Below are 23,424 nucleotides of genomic sequence, written 5' to 3'. Positions count from 1 at the left end.
ATACAACAGTGCACCTGGAGGATAAATAACCAATATACAGCTATGGACATCTTCACCATAATAGATATTTAAGATGTGCATATCAGAGATGTGCAAAACTACAGCAGCATGTTATTTAACTGACTGAGGTAGAAACTGTGCAAATTCAGCATGAATGTAACAACTTATTGAGGTTGTTGGGAACAGTGGTGGTTATAGAGTCCTACAGCTGCTGGAAGGAAGGATCTGTGATAACGCTCCTTGGTGCATTTAGGGTGCAGCAGTCTGTCACTAAAGGAGCTCTCAGTTCTGCAACAGATTGATGCATGGGATGGGAGATATTATCCAGCAGAGATGTTCATTTAGTTAGTCCTTTTGTTTCCCACCTCCTGCACTGAGTCTATAGGGCATGCAATGCTCCAACAGACAAATCCATAGAAGATTGCTGATGCTACAGCAGTCATAGAAGGTCTTTAGGAGTGCCTCCTGCACTCCAAAAGACCTGAGTCTCCTCAGCAGGAAGAGTCTGCTACCATAAAGGTGATCTTCCACACAATAAATAAATAAATAAATGCACGTCTTGCAAACTTTGTTAAACATTTGAGTCCTTTCTAATTTAGTCACATTACAATCACAGTCATCAACATATATTTTATTATATTTTATGTACAGGATAAACACAAAGTAAACATGAAGCCTAGTCAATAAGATAGTTGATAAAAGAGTACACAGTTACATTAAGATGTTGTCTAATTAGTAAACAAATTATATATTCCAAAAACAGTTATATCAGAGAATTTAGTTGAATTAATTTTATTTTTTAGATAAAGCACAAAAAGTAAAATTATTCTAAATATCAATAAAGAATATGTCCCTTAGCTCTTACTTTATGTTAGATTATAATTTGCAAATAATTAAGTCAAACTTAGTTTATCTTCAAATCCGTAAGACTTTTCTTTTCCAACAAAACAATTGCTGATGGTACACTACCTTAGCTCATCAGTCTAAACAGATCAAACATATCTGTGATATATGATTATACCCTCTTAGTCTAATCTGATTAGGCTTGAGCAAACAGAATGGGCAAACTATTTTCTTTTTTTGTAAAAAATAAAATGAAAACCCTTTTAAATCAATTTCTTTTTACTTTTCAATACAAATTATCTTTTGTATATTAAGTAATATCTAAATTCAATGCAACAGCGTTTGTTTCTGTAAAGAGAAAAGAATCAATACTTCTCTACGAAACTAATGGCATGGTTATATTTCACAAGCAGTTTAACAGAAGGGCAATCCCAGCCCTAGTGAAACAGCAGTATAATCATTGTGCCTCATGGTCAGAGTTGGAGCCTAAACTGGTTTTCCTTTAGCTGACAGGAGTTAGAAGCTTTAATCACAGAGGAAGAAGAGCAGAGGGCTGATTCAGCACAAATGTAAAATGAGAGTGGGCCATGTTGAACGCATCCTACCCTATGAAGATAGGATCTCAATTACTGCTGTGTGATACTTGGCCTGACTAAGTACAATAGATGTTATCTAAAGTGATTCTGTTTGTTAGTGTTTCGGGGTGGGTATTGGCAATTTGGACATGTTTTAAAACCATTGAGGCTCCAAGGTAAGTTGCTTGTTGACGTGCGTCCAAGCAGCTTTAAATTACCTGTGGAATTCATGCCCTGAAACGGGAAAAGGATAGTGTGTAATTAAAAACAAGGGAGAAGGAGGCAGTGGGCCTGTTGAAAATCCTTTCCGGAATGTTCCTAATGACTCATCCTGTGTTTCGAGGCTATTGGCGGCTCCTGTCTGCCGTCCCAGACGACTCTACTTTGTCCTAATCTAGAACAAAAGGGAAAAGGAAAAAGGATCTGCACCCTATGTTCTTATATAACTTGTTTCCAACTATTCAGAGCATGTATACTACAAATGGGATCCAAATACAGTTAAAGGTAAAGCAGTGTGAATTTATTTATAAAGCACTCTTAAATAAACCAGGGTATTTAACAAGTATTTTTAGACAACATAACAATTAAAGAAAATAAGTATGTTAAGAATAGAGTAAAACATACAATTGCCAAACGCTAGCAAATAAGTATAAAAAAAACAAAAAAAGATTCTTCAACTCAAGATGGAATGACTGTTTTGGGAAGTCTAGACTGTCAACAAACAGAAGTCACAAGCAGAAGCAGCTTACCCTTTGCTAGGATCGGATGAAAAACAGTTCCTTCTGTTATCATCTTCTGCATTACATAAAAAAAAAGACTAAATAAACTCTAATTTACCCAATGTGCACCATCTTTTGCTGTTTTGTTATCAGTTTGCTTAATAGCAAAAGCCCTGCCACTAAAATGAAAAATGCCGTGCTCCACCATTACAATAATCAGAGCGAACCTGAACCTGAGCAGTGGACTGGTAAACAACTGTACTTTAGTACCGTTACTGCTTAATTCTTTGTAGCTTAACCACACTCTCTGTACGTGCATGTGACTGTAGGCATTTCCAATGTGTGAGGTAATAAATGTTCATGGCTGTGATGTCTACTGCTCTAAAAATTGGAGCAGAGTTGAACGATAACAGCAGAGCTCAGAACAGTCCTCCACTACACAAGGACACAAAGGTCAGACTCCAAATGCTGCAATTAATACATCCAAATGGGAAACTGTGACATAGACATTTTTAAAATAAAAGGTATGATTGGGGTGACGCTAACCATTTGGGGGCCCTGAGCACAGATACAGGATATTTGAAATGAGTAAGGAGCAAAATATTTATTTGTAATTGTCACTGTAAAATCAAGTTGCACAAAATTGCAATTTCAAACAACTGTTTGGAGACAATAGGATGGGTAGCAAGGCATTAAATTATGTGACCAGCTTGGAGTACACTTACATTAGCGACCTCTGTAGTATACCTGTACTTCACCATACTAGAGGATACACAGTGTCTCCGTATCCATTTGCCTTCCTTTAGAGCTAGCATATTATTAATAATGACATGGGGATAAATGCAAAGATTTTTTTTACAGATCTTAAGCTGTTGCATTATTTTAGTTTCATGATCCCCTTGAAAGCCAATAATTACAAAGCCATTTGAGACTTCTGTCCTCCTCCAGATCATCCATCAATTTTGTAGCTGTTCAGCTAAAAAGGTCATTTCATGTGTTTGAATAACTGGTGAAATAAAACACTAAAGTTTCCAGTCGAGAAATAGTAGGGCAATTAAATCTTCTAAAGTAGAATCTGTGTACATAACTTGGAGCTACACAAAGGTTTTCTGCTTAATACATTTTCTTGCGGTCTTGAGCGGGAAGTGCGGACAGAAGCCTCTACCTGGAGGCTTTTTGATTAACAAGCATGTCAAACACCTCTGGAGCCTTGCTTATGTCAGGCAGGAGTAAACCACATGGGGATTTATTGCTGTTGAGACAAAAACAAGCCCTACACCTTGAATATTAATCTGTTCAGTCAAGTTCTAAGGGATTTGTTTTACACCATTAAAAGACTAAATGGGATTTTTATCAAAATTCTTTGAATGGATATTTACGTAAATGAAATTGTGTTCACCCTGAAATCATTAGCTACGCTAGTGTCAGCAGTAATACCCACTGCTCAATATAAATCTAGCTTTTTTTTTTTTTCCAAGAATGGTTTTCATCCCTCCAGCACAGAGGAATATTGCTCCAGTGAAATAATTCAGTGAGGAAATAGGTCTGTGTCCTGCTGCACCAATAAACTTGTCAATTAATCTGTTTAACAGCTCAACAGCAGGCATCCTCCATCGATCTCGGTATTTTATTAAGATGATTACTGCGTCCAGGTGGATTTAATTAGATGAAGCTGACCTACTATTTTCACACCATTAAAATATTTTGCTGGAGGAGTAATGTCTCCTGATATCCTGTTCTTCACTTCACATGTCACCGTGCTAGATGTATGATTAATAGCTTTTCAGGCATGTTAGAGTAGGGCTGTGGTGCATATGTTTAAATAGTTTTCCATATTTGTTTTTGTAAAATGGCTTAATATTGGGATTTTTGTGAGCTTTGTTTATTTTAAGGACTTTGTTGGTTTAGGAACTGATCCTTCTGTGTTACTGTTTGCCTTCCCAGCCATACCCTGGTTACAGCTGCAGGTCTTTTGACAACAGCATGCGGTCTCCCACTTGTTTAAAGATTTGTTTTTTTATTCGCTATAGTTATGCATGTGCATCAAAGTAAAACAGGGAATAATTATATTTTACAGGTTCCTTTCAATAAATATAAATGTTACACAAATTTTGATTTTTTTTTCAGTAATTAGGTTTGAAAAGTAAAGTTCATGTAATGTATGCTGTTGATTTATTATCCACAAGGTGATTTATTTATCTTATTTTTGATATAAAAAACCTGACTTGCAATGTATTTTTTGTAATTTCAATATGAAAGAAGAGGAATAAATTGAGATTTTTTTCATTATGTTATGTTATTGTAGAACCATGTGCTGACATTTACTATAGTAACTATAGTTACACATAGTTACAAATGGTTCTTAGTTACAGTGCTATTGAGAAGTTTAAGGAACATTTACATGTCTTGGAAAACTAGTCAGAGTTTAAAGAGCTTACATACAGAAATATTGAAGAAATAAGCTACAACTTTTGCATTTCCACTAGCTGATAATTCAGGCAAAATAAGTCTTGACTGAGGATTGACTGGATATACAAAAAAAATGACATTTTTCCATTGGCCAACATTTTGGCATTGCTCTTTTTGATAGACCTTAAGCAGTAGTCTTAAACTTAACTCCTTGTTACAACTTTTAGATGTCTTACAAACCTCAAATAGCTAAACGGCCTTACTAGCATTCAGTGAAGTTTTATAGAGCTCTGCTTAAAAGGTAACATTTGAGATTGGTGTGTTTTTAATTATTTCTCATTAGTATACACACAGTGCCATGGTAGGTTGTATAAAATGTAGAACCCTAAAAATATTTACATAATTTATCAGACTTGGTTGAAGTAGCAGCCTTAAACCTCCGGTGTCATGATCCCATCTGCTTGACGTCTTTCTCCATTTGAAGTTTTGCACATTCTTCCCTGCAGAAACATTTAAACAAGACTAGGTTGGAAGAAAGGTCAAGATATGACCTGTTTCTTGTTTTTTCAGGGATGATACCAGGACAGGAGGTGCAAAATCTGACTGTGCTGCTCAAGACTTTCAAAGTCTTGTGTTTTACTGTTTATATGCTGTTGGCCAGAGTAGAAAATTATTTGCACCTGGAGAAGCAATCCCTCATCAACTGTTCTAATCCCCTGATTATCTTTGCATTATATCATGTTTTCAGTAACATTTAGGTCCAGTAATTATTCCTGTAGAATCTGGACTAAATTATAAAACCTTCAGCACTAGATGAGGAAAGTTTTCACTTGAGGGAGCCTCATATTTTTCTTCATCCATCTTCCCCTTATGTGCTGACAGTTCATGTGCAGACCTGTGAGTAGAATCACAGTACACAGACACTATCTTTGGACAATTCTGAAACATAAAACTTTCTGCCGGAAGAATAGCTCATTAATCGAAGGTAAAGGAAATTGTTTAAATTTTTTTTTTTTCCATACTTAAATGCAGTGAATAAATAAATATATAAAGAAAAGCAAGAGACACATGTACAGCAACATGTTTAAGTATTACTGTTATGTGTTTTCAAATCACAACTTTTGCGTATTTCACTGGGTTATAGGTTTGAGTTAGAAAAACCTCATCTTCCACTATACCTTTAGCATACAGCCAAAGCCGCAGTTAATTGGCTTAGATCAAAGCTCTGTCATGTGGTACAAAGTCAGAATTGACACTTAGATCCAACTGAAAACACTCAAATGAATATCCATCCATTAATTTTTCTAAACCTGCTTATCTGAGATTGCTTCAAGGGACTGGAGCCTTTCTCCTGCTGTCATTGGTCAAGAGGTAGATAATAAGCTATATTCAAAATAACTAATTTAAAATTCAAGCTTGAGAAGCTTATTTGGTTACAAACTGTGGTTGTAAAGTGATAAATGGGGGGGAAACTTAAACACTAAAAGTGTTACTTAAAGGTTGCTACAGTAAGTTCTTCTAATAGGGTATCGTCTCTCTCAATGGGGAACTGCTTGAACGAGTCAAAGGGAGTTGTATCATCTCCCTGTCACCCAACAAAAGCTGTAGTTAGTTGCCAGAGGAAGCGATGCTTGACTGACAGATGGTTCGATAGCCCAACAATATGGGAGGGGCTGTCATTCCTGAGCCTCAAGTGTTTTTGTTGTCCACCGCTGATTTCCCTCTTTACATGGAAACTCAAGTTTCCTTTTGAAAGTCCAGTCACACACTAACAATGGATCTTCTGGATTTGTAGGAAACAGTTATCCTCTTAGATTGTATTGCACACTTACCACAAAAAAATGCAGATGAGAGTAGAAGGCTGGAGGAGAATAGAAACTAAAACACGTACTGTTTCTCCTATGTTTAACTTTCTTGTGTGACTATCTTTTCAGAATAATATTCCCTTTTTACATTTCAGAACATGATGCAGTCAGAGGCATTTTAATCCATAGGTGGATCTGCATCTGTTTTACTCTTTTGTCCTTCAAGTCTTTCTGTCAATAAAATGTACAACACCCTTATCCATCACGTTTTCCCTCTCCCCCTCTAACCTCTTTTCTTATACACAAAGAAGAGACGCTGGACTATTTAACCCCCCCGGCGTGGGGCGGCCACCTTCCCATCTTTCTTCCAGTGGACCATCAGCCAGTGGGAGTAATGACGGAGGGTGAGATTCTTCGACTAAACCTCCTCTCAGCTGTTTCTCAGCTGCCTCCCAGCAACATGCATGGTGCAGCCACCTGAGGGGGCATAAAAGTCCCTTTCTGCTGTTTTCCTGCTACTTGCTGTTGTCCATGACAGATGAAGCGCCACCCAAGAGCTGCTATTGAGCTGAAATGCCAGCATGATCACAGAGCATGTCGCAGTTATTTCAGTCCTCTTTTTGCTCTCTTATCCCTTAAAACAGACTTTCAGAATAGAAGAGCTTTGGCTATCCAACGTTTTGGTTCAGTGGAGTTTATTTTGGACTATCTACACTGTATCAGCATGGTCCTAGCTCTAATGGCTTCACCAGAGGACCTCCAACATGGCCTGTTTTACCTGATCTTATCTTCTGTAAAGACATATGACTCCCCAGGAAAGAGCTTCCTGCTGATCCCTCCATCAGTGGTAGAGGCGTGTCGGGAATGCAGCATGGCACACCTCTGTGAGGCTTGACCCAATAAATCAATCCACCCTGCATCGCTTCAGATGTGTCTCAGCACTTCTTTTACCATTCAGTGAACACCCAAAAGGGAGTTTCCAATTCTACTGTGGTATAGGTTTCTTTCCACCTGGGGCTACTTTTAAAAGAGAAGCTCTTGTTCATGTCTCCCTGTTGTCTCTCAGTTTTTCCATCCATCTATATGTGCTTTGTTTCGACTCTCCACTCTCTCTTTGCCCTGTTTTTTTTTTTTTCCTCCATATATGTCATCCTGGCTGTTTCTTGTTTTGCTTGTGCTCATGCTCACTGTTCTTCTATTGTCTGAGAGTGTGACTGTTTCAGTAATGCCAAATTTACATGTACTTGCCTCCTGGAGAGGTCAGCACTCCATCACAGGGTAGCAGAAAGACATCTGGTAGACTACCATGTAAACTTTACTGCAATTTACTTTGTCTAGTTATCCTAAAGTACATGTCTTTGTACTGTTGGAGGAACATGCAGGAAGAAATGTTTAAACTTCTTTCACCTTCGTTTTAAAATTAGGAAGCGAGTCCTGGGGTATTAAAAAAAGGCTGATGTGGTTTGGTCTAATATGTTCAACCGTCCAGTATCTGCCGTAATTCTGCAATATCCTTCAACAACGGTTATGCTATGTCCTTCATGAGAAAAAATTAATTTTAGAAAGTGCTTCAGGGTAAAATTTTAAACGAAAACTTGTTCTACCAGTATCAGACTTCTATGCCTGCAGGCTACTCTTTACTCTGTTTTTTTTAATGGTGCTGAAAGATTCAAGTCATGCTTACATGAAATATTGATTGTATTCAGACTGTCCAAACGTACAGCACACCACATTTAATTCACTGCGAGGGAAATAATTAGATGCCTCACACCATGACCTACAGAGCTATATCAAGCCACAGCAAACATTTGAATGATGAGGGCCAGTGTAAATGATAATACTGCTGTTCAATGCAGCAGACATTGGCTATAGGGTTAATGGGAAGACATACTCCATTCTAGACCACTATCATTAAAGAGCTGCTACTATGCTCCTCTGGTAAAACCAATTGAAAACATGATTAGTTAACATAATTGATTTAGTCTATGGGAAGGTGCGTTTTAGAAATAGTTGTCAATGCTATATCTTTTATATCTTATTTCTTCAGAAATTCTTTACAGTGAGTTGGATTGCAGTATAAACCCCAGTTATAAGATTATTATTTTTCTATTTATTTTCTTTTATTTGCAATATTCTTTTAAAATTACATTAAGGTAACAAATGTTTGAGTGATCAATAACTTTTGAGAATTTGTGGCAGAATTTGTTTTTTTTTTCACAGTTCTGTTGGTCAGAATTGGTCACTTCTTATTTTAAAAAAGTTAATTTAGAGCTTTGCAAACTCTTATCAAGGACCTATATGTTTGCCCTCTTCTTTCTTGCAAAAAACACATTCGATGTGTGCTTGGACATTAATCCAGTTGCAACATGCAAGCTGCTGATTTAGGTTTAGGGAGTTAAGGAATTTGAATCTAGTCCTTCTTTCGTTTATTTGCTTTGTCCAAAGCATCAGTACAACTAGCAGCAAAACAGTCCTGCAGCATCAGGCTATCACCCTCATGTCTGAAAAATTGTACTGCATTCTAGGATATGAATAAATGAATATATGTCAGCAATTATCTTTGTATAAAATTTTGACATTCTAAATAGTCTTATTTATTTCATAGACCGTTTAATAAAAATATAGAGGGATTATGTTTATAAGGGAAAGTATTTTTAAACATGTAAAAAATATGCTGACTGGCCCTGTTTTTCAGTTAAATGCAATAAATGTCAGGAGATTAGAGTTCTATTTTGTAGAAAACCAAATTTAGGTGGTGTCTGTAATAGAGGGAAATGCAGGAAACTGTATCCTTTATTCTCATAACAGGTTCACTTGTCAAAAAGACACAACTCTTATTGATCCCTTCAAACTATTAAAGTGACGCCACATACACAACAGCATATCCACAAAAGCAGACATGCCTGATGTCTCTAATTGCATCTGTGGTTGACAAGTAAAAATGTCTAGTCTTAAGAATATATAAAAGCTAGAATTAGGCTGACAGTTGTTTCTGTCGGAACAGACATCTTTTTCCTGTGAGAAAAACTGACAACATCCTTCCATCATCTGACTTCTGCAGGCTGTTGGTCCACTGTCTTCTGCAGACCCACATGTCTGCAAATTACAGTGAATGTGTTATTAACTGTCAGAGTGTTGGATGTCGAAGCTTCTGCCTTGTGAAGTCATGGTGAGTCAGGAGGTGTAATGCAGGCGGTGGGGTTGCTGACAGTCGACAGTGACTTCCTGGTAAATCATCAAAGAGAAGAGTTCAGGGCTTGTTAGAACATGGTAACACCTTTACTACCTCCAAGATAGCCCACACTTCAAAAGGACACACGTTAGGGCATATGGAAGCAGAAAAAAAGACGACACTTAACCCCACATAAATGCAGGAGGTAGGTTTGACATAGCTGACCCCATCACCTTTGCCCCTGACCTAATTTCATCCCTGTTCAGGAGGTTCTTTCCTTGTATTTATTAGTCCACTTACAATGTCTTTGTGTTTCTTTGTGTTTCTGCAGACCTGAATGAGTGTGGGTTGAAGCCTAGACCCTGCAAACACAGGTGCATGAACACATACGGGAGCTACAAGTGCTACTGCCTAAATGGTTACATGCTGATGCCCGATGGGACCTGTGGAAGTGAGTCTTTCACACACACTAAAATGTTATTCCACACCTTGTTTGTCTTGATGTTGTGGATTTTTCTTTTACCTTTTACACAATCTGTCACTTCTGTTTTAGTCTTTTAATAATTTATCTGTGCCAATTGTTATTCAAGGTGGACTGATAACGAAACACTAGACTTTAATTCTTGAAACAAAACAAAAAAAATAAAAAAAACTACTTGGTGTACAACAACTAAATTTAATTCGTACTTTTATCTAATGCAAATTGGTTTAATAATATGTGTACATGCTGGAGTGTATGAATACACCTTTACTATTATTTTGATAAATGGCTCTTATTAAGCTGCAGAGAAGCCGCTAATTTTATGTAACTGCCTGTGAGGTTTCTAGAAGCATATTTGATCATTGTCAAAATGGTTCAACTCAATTGAATTGCATATTTCCTTACATTTAAATTCCAATCAGACCTATACAAAGGAGTAATATTAGTTGCTCTATTCATTTCTAAACCAGTTTAATTTATAACAACATTAGAACGCAAGAACACAAAATAAACCCTCTTATTTTGTAAAATATGTTAAGCAAATAATCATAGTTTTATTAGTCAGGAGACAAAGGGCTTCTTCTGGTTAAAACCATTAAAGAAACAGCTTGACTCCAGAAATGTATTTATTTTTGTTTTATATGCCTGGACAATTGAATTCTGATATAAATGTGGTAAAATATTTAATAAAAATAATCTTAGCACTTATTAATTCTTACAAAACTTTTTTTTTTATATCCTAAAATTGGTGGGGTATATTCACATTGGAAAAACACAATAAAAGTCTAACTAGTGCACATTCCACCCTGATTAAAATGGGACTCAAATCCATAATTGAAAGACCAAAGCTAAGATCATATTAATCCTCATTATGAGTGTATGTTAACTTCTGCTTGGTATTATTAATGTGGGCTTCTTCATTTTTAAAAGCCGTTTGCCCTTGCTGATAGAAATTAATTCTTCTGCTCTTGTAATTCCTCCCGACAGCAGCCTTGTAATTCTTTGAATGGTTGTTTGGATTATAGTCCCATGTTGATCTCCAATATTATACCCGCTCTATCTTGGAAAGCCTCCTGTGAAGAGCCCTTACGTTGTTAAAATGAAAAAGATAAAAGAAAGTCTTCCAGCCCTCTGGTGAATGTACGGTTTTTATTGGCTGCCCGGAGGTTTTCCCTCTTAATATGAGCCGCTGCCTGGGCATGTCTTCTTGTAAGTGCAATTTCTCACCTGATTTCATTCCCACTGCAGTATTACATGACTTATGTTCCTTCTTTTAAATTAAATTCTTTTCAATGAAAAAATACTTAATTATTTCTCTTTATTAAGTGGGAAGTTTGAGCTGCATGAAATTAGTTTAGGTTTTGTTTTTGTAACGAAATGTTATGGTGTTAACCACGTTGCTTCTCTTCTTCACTCCCCCTGCTGCTACTTTGATCAATGGATCGCCGTGGCATTTAATCAGCCCAGACTGCCTCTGTCATCAAACTGTACTCCAGGGAGCCTGAAAGCAGCTAAAGTCACTGCAGCAGCATGAGCCCCGCTTTTAATTTCCTTTTTAGGACATGAATTTATCAGGAGAGCTTGAACCTTTTCCGCTGCATCATATTATTATTTAGCAGGGTCTTGATATCCCCGGGGTGAATAAACAGGAAACAGGGCCGTATGCTGCTATAAGGATATGGTGGAGATGGATAATCGGGCTCTCAGTGTAAGAAAGGATCAAAGGGCATAAAGGAGGGGAGCTTTCAGCTAAGGTGTGAGCACAAAGCTACTGCACACCAGAAGAATCTAATAATGGCAGTGCTTGTGTTGTTCTATTGGCTGCACCCCAGGGTTAAGCTGGCAAATATCAGAAAAGGCAGACGAGTGGCACTGCTCTAACAAATTGGCTGGAGGATAAAGGAAGTGTGTGTATATGTGTGGAAATGAGGGAGCAGAATAAACTGTTCCTCTTTGAACTCCCTTGTAGCACATATTTGGGTTAATATATGGTGTGCTTCTTTTATCATCAGACACTCGCAGTTGCGCCATGGCCAACTGTCAGTATGGCTGTGAGGTGCTGAAAGGAGAGGTCCGATGTCAGTGTCCGTCGCCAGGCTTGCAGCTGGCTCCAGATGGAAGAACATGTGTGGGTGAGTCCAAGTCTTAATATATCTTCTGGTCTGAAAACTGAGATGTATGTGACCACTCCCGTCTATGAGCAGCTGATGTGAAAGTGTGGGGGTTCCTTTTGGCTTCCATGCTGTCTCAGTAAAGGTTAAAGGTCAAAACTTCCCTATAAAAAATTATATAAAATCTGTCAGTATTCATATCATAGGGATAATCACCAACTCTGTTAAGGAAATTTCGCAAGACATTACAATTTGGTAATATCTTACATGCAAAAGAAATTGGACTGATATTGTTTTATTATCCTACATTAATATTATAAAAAGTGCACAATGATAAGAAATGTTACATAGGTCTTAGTTTAAACAAAATGAAACATTTATTAACAATCAAACAAATCATTAACAATGGATAGTAAATGGAGGGAGCAGCAGTGCATGCACTTTACTTGATTTCAACACATGGCTGTTGAATAGATCAATAAATCAAAGAACGCATGAACTTATCGTATCGGCCAATACCGATACATGAAAAACACTACAATCGGCCTAAAGTATCGTCTAGCTCAGCGGTCCCCAACCTTTTTTGCACCACGGACCGCTATATGTCACACAATATTTTCACGGACCGGCCGGGGTGGGGATACGATCAAGTAAAAATGATACGACTGACATAAAATCACATACAAACAATATAAAAATAGAACAACAAGCTGGTCCCATCTAGGCGTAATCGGAGAAAATGACAGACAAAGTGCGCTCCTGATGTCCAGTCTGCTTCGTAGCTTTGTTTTGGTCGCTGTAACCGCAGAAAATCCCGCTTCATAAAGATAGGATGTTATAGATAGGATGAGTCTTGAACTGAATTAACCTGTGTGAAGAGGCACAGATGCACCAACTGACGTAATTGGGAGAGAATACCGCAATTTTTTTTATATTTTTCAAAATAAAACATCACTCAGACTCTGATCGTCGATAAATTATATATCTATATATATATATATATATATATATATATATATATATATATATATATATATATATATATATATATATATATACTTTTTTCTGTGCGGCCCGGTACCAAATGACCCACGGACCGGTACCGGTCCACGGCCCGGTGGTTGGGGACCGCTGGTCTAGCTGATTGTATTAGTCTATCCCTACTCAATATAAACCCAGATAATGTAGTTGGCCATCCCAAGATAGCCCAAAACCAAAGTGGACTTCTATCATCTTAACTTCAATATCATACAGGAACACTATCTAACTAATTTGACTGTTTATTAGCAGACCTCAAAAATAGCTTCTGAATTAATTCTGCCAAATTCTGATAACTAACTTGCTCATATTTTAAGTATTATTCAATGAACTGTCATTCCTGTTCTTAAGGATACCATGAGTTTAGCACAGCCCTTGATCCTAGAGACTTTCCTCTTAAATTATTTTAGGTTTTACAGCAGAAAAAGACTTGTCCTCCATTCTTTAAGGTAGAGGTCACGGGTTAGCTAACCGCAGTACGGAGGCGGACCCACCTGCTGGCTAATCCAGACCCAACCTGATTCAAAACATTTATAAATTACCCTAATGTTGTCTGACGGCAGTGTCTAATTTCACCTGCGCCGCTTTTCCTCTTTGTACGGTAAAGCCCTCCGGGACCAAACTACACATGACGCATATTAGCAAATAGGGGTGTAAATCACATCCATCATGGCGATTCGATTCAGTATCGATTTCCTGACCCAACGATTCGATTATTTTCGATACTCAAGAATACACCACGTTACGATTCGATTTGATTAATTGTTTTTTTTTTTTTTTACACCTTACAGGCTAGACAATGTTTCAAATTTGAAATAAATCAATGAAATCTGTAATATCGTTATGCATTTTTTTTTAGAAACAACAGAAAATAACAGAAGTAGAAAAGTTACACTCCGCCTATTCCTATTAAAACCTCATTCACTGAAAAATAATAATACCCCTACGTTATAGATTCTGAAAGGCCTTGCTTCAAAAAATACTGCACAAAATCAGTGCAATGAGTACAATTCAATACCTCGGCTCAAGACGTCACCGCCCCCTCCACAGACGCTCCGCTGCACCTCTCCCAAATTGTAGCTGACCGCAGACAGGAGGCCAGCTTGTTTTGTTTTTATGACCGAAAGCGTGAAAAGCAACTCGTGAAGTTTGACCCGCTAGAAGAGCGAGGTGCGCGGAGCGCTGGGACACTTTTTCCACCTGGATCTCCGCTCTTTTTGGCCCTCGTGTTCCTCTGTCGTCGGGCTAAACTGGCCCACACTTCCTCACCGCCTCTGCCGTATCTAGACCCACAGCGTGTAGCACAGACCACTCTTCAATATTGAGCATAAATCAAAAAGGTCTGTGTCAAGCTTACTGCAACACACTGCTGTAAGAGTATAACCAGGAAGCGAGGTAGGAGGGCAAAATAGGTTTAGCGCCACCGCAGCACGGGAGGGAGAATTACGCCCAGGAGCAAATGGATAAAAATAGACCGGAGGGAAAAAAAACATGAATCGATACTCTTGCGGACGTGTCGATGCATCGGATCGTCGGCTGTTGGATCGATGCATCGATACAAAACAATTATTATTTACACCTCTATTAGCCAATGAGCTGTATCAGTCAGGGCTGTTGCCGCTAGCTGCTTTTAGACACAGCAGGCAAACCTGTGGGCAATGGGTAACAATGATGCGAAAATGTGAAAGAAAGTGTAGAATGCTGGAAGAGGCATGGTGAACGGGTGAAAGAAAAGTGCAATGGCATGCTCAGAGATGACCCTGCACATTTTGAGTATGTTTGGCTCAACCTCCTGCTATGAAGCAGGATTCTCCACCATATTCAAAAATAAATATCAATTCAGTCTCACAGATGGGCACCTTGATATGTGCTTGAGAATGGCTTTGTCACCAATCAGACCCAGGTTTAAAGCCTTGCAGGGCAGCATAAAGCCAACTGCTCTCATTAAGCCATAAAAAAGAAGGGGGGAAAAAAACAAGGCTCAGGTGTTTTATAAAATATGTGAATCAAGAAATTGTCTATATACCAAACTGAACATTTTCTGTTCTCTACTTCAAAAAACACTTTAGATTTTAAAATGGGAAAATGGCCCATTTTTGCACAATATGTTTTCTATTTAAAAAGTCAATGTATAACATGGATCCATAACAAAAAATTAATTTTATTTCAGTGTTAAATTCTGTTTAAAGTAACGGATTAGAATTGAAAATGTCTCTGGACCTTTACTGGTTGATAGTTTTCTGTACTGGGACCCCGATTATTTTTTAATTGGTTACCTCTGCTTTAAGGGAATCCCTTGATTCTGCTTTTTAGATAAGTAACCTAGCAGATACGAGGTGTGAAGAGTGTGCTGGGAGGTTAAAGCAGTTAACCTGTGTCAGCATTAATGTGTAGGCTGCACCAGTGTTCCTTTCAACACTGTTTTTAACTGCAGGTTATATAACGGCTGGGCGGTTCAGGCAGACATCAATTAAGGAGGAATGACACGGAGACAGGTTACTTGTCACAGGTGTTACAGAGGTTTAAAGAAACATTTTAGGATTATTATTACATAGGCCTAACTGAGGTTTTACCTTTTTCCTTAGATAGAGGTGATGACTGATGTGAAATCTCACTCTTTTTGGTATAGAATTACATTGTAAGCCTTACCAAAAAATGTCCAAAAGACAAAATCTTAGAGCACAGAATAAATTGCAAGAAGAGGAGGTGGGTTTTAATCCCCTTAATTTTATCTTATTTTGGACTATATCAGGTTGGACTATAAAATACGTATGCATTGCATATTAACAGTATTCTTGTATTCATATTAGATTCCTTTGTAACGCAAAACTCCTTAAACTTAAGTTTTGAAAAACTTTAAAAAAAAATAAATAAAAAATAAGCGTCCTTTAACAATGCAGGACACACACAGCTGTTAATCAATCAAATTCTTAAATTTGACATTAAAGTAAAACCTAAACTAGGACAATTGATGATTACATGGACATGTGTTTCAACAAGATTTTGACCCCAAACTTAATTTGAACCTTTTTAGGAGGTTATACCGCCAAACAGGTCATTTTTTGGAACCTCTTACCAAAAACCTTAATCTCCACTGCAGTGAAACATGTAGACCGTGCTAGAATACTGAATCGAGGCCATAAATTCAACCAAATCTCTGCAAAATGACGCATTAACCCGGTGGTTAAGTTAAAGCTTACTAAATGTCATTTAACCAAATGTTAGTAGGTATGTATTTGCACATACTGTATCATGGAGCTTGTTTTTGCGCGTAGCCAGTATATGGTTTTACATTAATCAAAGATGGGTGCTCAATATTCACTCTATTCATGTGGTCTACATGAATATACTTTTCAGCTGTAATTTTTGAAAATAACTTTTTGAAGGCTCTAATATATATGCCCACATTTCTGCTAAGGTAAGCAACAGCAGCACTTAAAATAGGACATTAAATTATGAAATAGCGCAGTGTGAATTGTGCTGTGAACTGAAGAAAATCCTTTGTTCATAAATGAATGTTAAGCAGAGAAAACGAAGCGTCTGCAACTATGAATAAAAGAGATTAGCATAGATATAATTTTCTGTTTTTAATATTGAAGATTAGCATTGCATGATGTTATTATAGCCCCTGGTTAGAGTGTTTCTCAGTATATACAGTGTATGAGAAAGATTTAGAGGTGGTAGGAGAAGAACGTGGTTAATTAGTTTAAGTACTTTGTGATTTATGATAACCAGGGGTTTTCTTTCTTCCTCCTTTAGATGTGGACGAATGTGCAGCAGGGATAGCCGTGTGCCCTAGGTTCAGGAAGTGCATCAACACCTTTGGAAGCTACATCTGCAAGTGCCATGAAGGGTTTGACCTGCAATATGTCAGTGGGAAATACCAGTGCATAGGTAAGGTTGCAGTAATTTCTTATTTTTTACAGGGATATAAAGTAATGTGACCATGTTTTTATGTCCACACAAACCATCTTGCCAGTATTTTAAAACCCAGAGTGAACCTTTTTATAATTATGAAAACATATTTTCAATAGATCGTTTTATAAAAAAATCGCGACAATGTTAGAAATGCAAATTTTCTTTTTGTTTGATAAGAAAATGTTTTAATTTAGAACCTAAAATAGACAGAATCTTCAGGTGCTGAAAATATCAATCTGAATTAAATTGAACAGCCAATTTATTTGAGGTTCACTTCAAGCTCTTTATTTAATTAATATTAGAGGTATAAGGCTTAAAGATAATGAGAACTCAAAGTGTGTTTTTTTAATAGAAAAATGTAAATATTAAAATAGCATATTGTTAAAATATTTGTGTTATAGATGCAGTGCATCTTTCAGTTTTGGGTCCTTTGCCCTTGCACAGCAGACTATTGATTATAGAACAGCTATAAAATAAGGTAAACTGCTAAAATTCATCCTGGCTCTCTCTTGACCAAGAGTCCTGCAAAGATGTGTCTTGGACATTAATCAACTCTGAGATAACCTCATGAAAAACACTTTCTAGCTGGACACAATATCAGAAATGTATTTTTCAAATAAAAGTAAAATTTAATCTTCATTTTGGAATTAAGGTCAGAGAGTGATGAAGATATCAAGAGCTCCAAAATGAAGTTTCAAAAATTGCTGCTTATTTAAGTAGCCAAATTATTTGTTGGTGTTCTTTGCTGTGTTTCAGCACAGCTATATTATTTATTGGTTTTGAGGTTTCTTTCTTCCTCCTGCTGACTAGGTTTATGAAGAAGCTCATTGATATTTTTTACAGCAATATTTTGTTCCTACTCACGCTGACAATGGCACCTAAATCCCCTTTAATGGCTAGAATGATTATTTTTAGACACCTGACTGAACAATGCAGAGATTCTGAAGGATCCTAGGCTGTTCTAACTTAGCTCCTCAGCAGACTCACAGGTGTTTCCCTCTATGCCACATTGTGCTGATGCAATAAAGAAGCCCTGCATAATTTTTAAAATCTTTTTCTTATCCTTACTAATTTAAATAATGTTTTAATTCATATTAGCTGTAAGCCATAACAATTCAAATTAACTAAAGTAAAGGCTTTATGTAGGTATATTATACTTTTAATGTCATGTATCTGTATAAATTTCACTTTGCTATTAACTAGGGTTGAAACAATTAATCGGATTAATCGGTTATCAAAATAATCGTCAACTAATTTAGTAATCGGTTAATCGTTAACTGAAGAATAGAAACTGTAAAACATGACTCTAGCTGACAGAGTAACACACTTAGAGCAGTAATTATATCAAGATTGTAAAAAAAAAAAAAATATATATATATATATATATATATATATATATATATATATATATATATATATATATATATACAAAAAAAACTAACATTTTGCATTTAAGATAAAAAAAAAAAAAATAATACATTTTGTTTGTCAATTTGCTCTATCCAGAACTCAAGCGGAAAAGTTTTTGTTTTCCCTGGTTAAATTTAATAAAATCCCTGCTTTAAGGAACCTTTGGCTATCCAATATTAATCGATTTAAAAAAAACATAATTAACAGATTAATTGATTTGCAAAATAATTTCTAGTTGCAGCCCTGATATGACCATTAAAAAAAAAATGATTTCTGAATATAAACATTAGTTTTTATTCATACACTATATTGGTATTGAATTGAAAGGCATCACTGCCCCCAAAAATGTAGTTTTAAAAAAAACATGTAGTATATCATTGATGATTATAACCACTTTGTTGTCGTAAAAGAAAGAAGCCCAAATTAAAATTGTGTTGAAAATGACATTATTAACATGTACTTTACATCCTTGAAAAAAAAAAAAAAATGTCTCTGTAATAAAGTAGTGCATTCAGCAGCTCTCTCAACAGTCCGCCCTGACGGGCATTCATCATACTAATTTTCAGTTACCTTTATTCAATAGTCTTCCATCTGCTTGGTTTATAGAGCATTTTAAGCAAACCTTGTAAACAGACATGCCATTCATAGATAAAACATTTCACTGCCCACAGGATGCGTAAATGGTCTTGGTAAATTGCTGTGCCTTAGGATTTTCCCAAATAGCCTTCATAATGATCTCGCTGCCGCATTGATGAAAACATAAAGAGCCTCTGTTTAAAAAAAGTTTACGTTTCCCATCATGTGCACACTGAGCAATTAGCCTTTGATATTCTGCTGTTATGTCTGAAGGGTTTCCTCGCTGTCACTAAATGTTTTCATGTTTCCTTTATCTTTCAGATGTGGATGAGTGCTCTTTAGGTCTGAGCTACTGCAGCAGCTTTGCCACCTGCTACAACACGCCAGGCTCATACAAGTGCAAATGTATGGATGGCTACAGGGGGATGGGGCATGAGTGTAAACGTAAGTAACGTCTGGGAACAAAAATACCAGCCCCCATGTTTAAAAGTTCAGAATGGTGAATAGGGCCTCACTTTACTTTCTTTAGCTGTTTCTTAAAAGGTTAAACTAGCAAGAAGAGGGAGGAATAGCCATGAAAGCCAGGAATTGATGCTGAAATTCCTTCCTTTGTAATAGCTGTCAGTCACTGGTTAAATCACTCTACTTCACCTTATCTCATATGCACAGTCACTGTTTCTGCTATGTTGCATTTTTAGCCAGCCAAAAGTGGGAGTCATTATCAAATGTTAATTATTTTCATCTCTTAAAGCTGGTCAGCATGCAGCTGTGTATTACATCTGCAGCCATTTATTAATTACTGTTATTTAATCATTTTATAAATAGCTGATATTTTTGGCGTATTAAGCAAAGATGCCCATTTCCAAGCATTTCAACATGTCACCTACCTAAAGTTTCCAGGACAAAGAGGGGGACTCATGTTGCAATATTCAGTTTGTTTATCCCTTTTTAAAGCAGTCTCTAACTTGAAAATTTCGATAATCACTTACTCCCAAGTTATATTTGGCCTCAAAGCTCACAGGAAAGAGGTATAACAGCTTCTAAGCCAGGTATAGAGGAATGGCCAAGTCTGCAATAATGATTTAACTGCATTACAGTGTTGTAGTTGTCAAAATCCTTGCTAAGAACACCATCTGCCATGATAGTCAAAGTGAGAAAATCTCTTAGTTTTTGTAGTAAGTCACTGTAAAGCTTGGTTTATGCTTGATGCATCCGCGAGATCCACACAACCGAAATGACGTCATTTTGGAGTTTCATGGCTTTTCATGCAGAGATGGTGCGGACAGAATTTTCACACTGCACACCTAGGAAAATTTGTAACTATCCGGACAGATCCACGCAGAAAAACAGGCGGAGCGGGCAACAGCTCCTGATAGCAAGGGTTCCTAAATATAAACATCTATAGATCCTGTGATTTAGCTAAAAAAAAAAACAACTATCAACAAACTGTGGAAAAACTTCTTGAAATAAATGAGTGTCCTACTTGGACAGTGTGGGGTGGTATTTTCAGCTTGCTGTTTGTACTGAACACCCCTCCTCCCTTGGATCTGACCAGAATGGGAGGAAACCCACATAGAGCATAAATGCTGCAGACACTGTGACGGGCTTCTCATTTTCTGCATAGGTTGTACTTGTATAAGACATAATGAGCATTTAAGGTCGTGGTCTCAAGCTCCAGTCATTACAGGGGATGTCCTGCAAAGTTAGGATGTGTACGACAAGAGTAGTAACAGGACACAGGTCCTCCAGGATTGGAGTTTAAGATCACTATTGTTATGGGTGACTCAGAATACTACTAAAGCTTGACTGATATTTTGCTCAGATTTAATTTAGCATACATTTTATTGATTGCCCCCACCCCAAAAAAAATAAATAAAAAAATCAGTTGAACTTATTTTACAATAATAAACATCTTCTGCTCTTAGAAGAAAACTCTATATTTATCCATATATCACTTAAGCCAAATATAAAGTTGGTTTATTTGTTGATTAGTTTAAATTTTTTACCCTTTCCACCTTTAAAATATTTGTCATACAGTTTTTTTGTTTTGTTTTTCTGTGGCTTTGTTTGAGTTTTTTCTTAGTGATTTTAAACTCACTCTCCTCTGCTTCACCCAGACATTTTCAGTCTGTTTATATTTAGTTAATAGATCTCATGTAGAAGTCTCAGGGGATGGAATAAAGCTCTCTCTGCAAGTCAGCCTAATCACTGCAGTTAGTCTGCAATTCTGTGCCTCATTACCTCCTAAAGTGCTCATCTTTCAGCCCTCTGTCTGCATTCTTCTGTCATTTCAGCTATTCCAAAGGTGATTATTGACCCCCCAAGACCAGGCAAACTGCCTCCCAATCATCACAACCACATCCCTGACTCGGATGACAGAAGGATTAGCACAGTCCGTCCAGCAGTGACTTCAAAGAAAACCTTCACCACTCTTCCAAAATCACCGGCCACAACTACGGCCAAAGCCCTACCATCCCCTAGGAGGGTCACCCCACCTCCAAATAAACCAGCAGTTCCCACTCAAAAGCCCTTCATCCCCACAAGAAGGCCGTCAATAGCTACACGTAAACCCTACATCCCACCAAGGCCAGTGTATCCCACAAGAAAACCCTCATTACCAACCCCACCACCTGTCACACCAGTGGACAACACCATCCAGAGGGAGGTCACTAAACAAAGAGGCGATGTGCACAGTAAGAACCCAAATATTATTTTGATCAAGTTTATGTGTCAGCATTTGAAGCCACATATGGTGCAAAATTGGTGGTACACTATAACTTTCTACAGGTTTGTATTTTCATACTTAAACCAGCCGCAGTGAACAAAAATAGAAAAGCTGCAGGCTGTTAAACAAAAGCAATGATGTAAAACACTCGATAAAGCTAAGTGGCACTCCAGAGCTTTATAGATTACCCATGCACAAGCTTGCATATATTTCATACAGGCAAAAGTAAGGCTGCACATACCCATGCATTTGAATGTGAAGTTCAGTCACAAAATACTAATGAGCTATAATGGCTTAGTGTCTTAAAAGCATTCTTTTTCTTTGTTTGTTGATTGGTTTTATCCTCATAAATCTTTTGTGTTTAAACTATTATATTGGCCTTTGGCTCAGTCGCCAGCATTCAGTTTACAACCTGTAGAAAGTCTGCAATATATAATGATCAAACGAGCTATTTTATTTGCCATACAAAGAAGCCTCATGCTTTTTGGATCACAACCTACTTGTTGAATATGATTCTTAAAGAAAGCCTCACTCCCCCAGGACAGCAACACACAAACCTAATTTCCTTGTATATATTTCATGTGTGCTTTTCAACAGGTGTTATAATCTAATCACAGACCTTCATCCTATTAAAAACTCCCAAAGAACAACACATACTCAAAAGCATACTCACAGCAGTTAGAATGCCCATGAAAATCTCAATTTTTACCAACTCTGTCTTACAATAATTCAGTCAGAGGAAAGATTATGCTTAGCAAGCAAGCTGTTATATGTCACAATGAGTTAGAGGAGAGTAGGAAATGCATAAAGTACATGAAGAGTTCACACTGATCACAATGCACATTTCTGTTTATCTATTACTTATGAACCTTTGGCAGCTACTCAACAATTTGTGTTTCTCTAGAAAACTGTCAAATTGATTTATGAAAGGTTTTGTAGTATTTTTGAGAACTGGGGAAGCATTAATACTAGCCAGTAATCCTATTTAATGTCAAAGGAAACCCTTCCCAGTTTTCACAACTACTTAATGGCGGTTGTTGCTGCCAAGGCTGGCACAATCAGGGTTGGTTACTTTCTCACTCAAGGCCAGGTTACTTTTGGTAGCTTTAACTGAATCACAAAGAGAAAACTTCACCTTTTACTACCTTAGATTACCTTTGACTGATATTGAAATTAATTTATGTAGAATATGTATATGTGACCAAAAAAGTAAAATAAAGAAAGCTGAAAGACGAGGATATATATCACACACACACAAAAAAAACCATCTACGGACGGTAAATAGTACATTATGATATATCTTCAAACAATCAAAATCATGTTTGTGGGGGAGTGGTGGCCTAGTGGTTAGTGTATGATCAAAGGGGATGGGTTAAATGCAGAGGGTTCATTTCGTTGCTCTGTACTTGTGAAAGTGTAATGACAATAAAAACGCTAAAAAGTAAACACCCTAAAATAGATATTGTGTGTGAAAGAAACATTTAAAAGCTGACACTGAAAAAATTGGAGGAACCTCCACAGCTAGGGAGTTTCTGATTTATCTTCACCATACGGACTTTGTTTTATACAATTATTCAGGACTTTATTGTAAAAGCTGTGAGTTCTATCTTAGAAATAAGAATAGTGTGTCCATATTTCCATA

At 37.0% G+C, this 23,424-nt stretch overlaps 1 protein-coding gene across 4 annotated transcripts in view; it reads left to right on the top strand.

The window, feature by feature from the left end:
• npnta (nephronectin a) overlaps nt 1-23,424 on the top strand; it is a 71,832-nt gene that overhangs the window by 31,121 nt on the left and 17,287 nt on the right. For 2 of the 4 annotated variants that reach the window (XM_038271003.1, XM_038271004.1), the window contains 6 exons: nt 6,660-6,755; nt 9,855-9,974; nt 12,017-12,136; nt 16,913-17,047; nt 19,379-19,501; nt 21,352-21,750. In XM_038271003.1, the coding sequence (XP_038126931.1) occupies nt 6,660-6,755; nt 9,855-9,974; nt 12,017-12,136; nt 16,913-17,047; nt 19,379-19,501; nt 21,352-21,750 (993 nt within the window). The remainder of the gene's footprint in view (nt 1-6,659; nt 6,756-9,854; nt 9,975-12,016; nt 12,137-16,912; nt 17,048-19,378; nt 19,502-21,351; nt 21,751-23,424) is intronic. The other 2 variants (XM_038271005.1, XM_038271006.1) reach the window with 1 other exon arrangement.

The sequence above is a fragment of the Cyprinodon tularosa genome, unplaced genomic scaffold (genome assembly GCF_016077235.1).
Source record: "Cyprinodon tularosa strain WSP-4 unplaced genomic scaffold, ASM1607723v1 ctg787, whole genome shotgun sequence".
In the NCBI taxonomy this organism is placed as follows: domain Eukaryota; kingdom Metazoa; phylum Chordata; class Actinopteri; order Cyprinodontiformes; family Cyprinodontidae; genus Cyprinodon; species Cyprinodon tularosa.
Note: the sequence above shows the minus strand (reverse complement) of the source record. Positions and strands in the feature narration are given on the sequence as shown.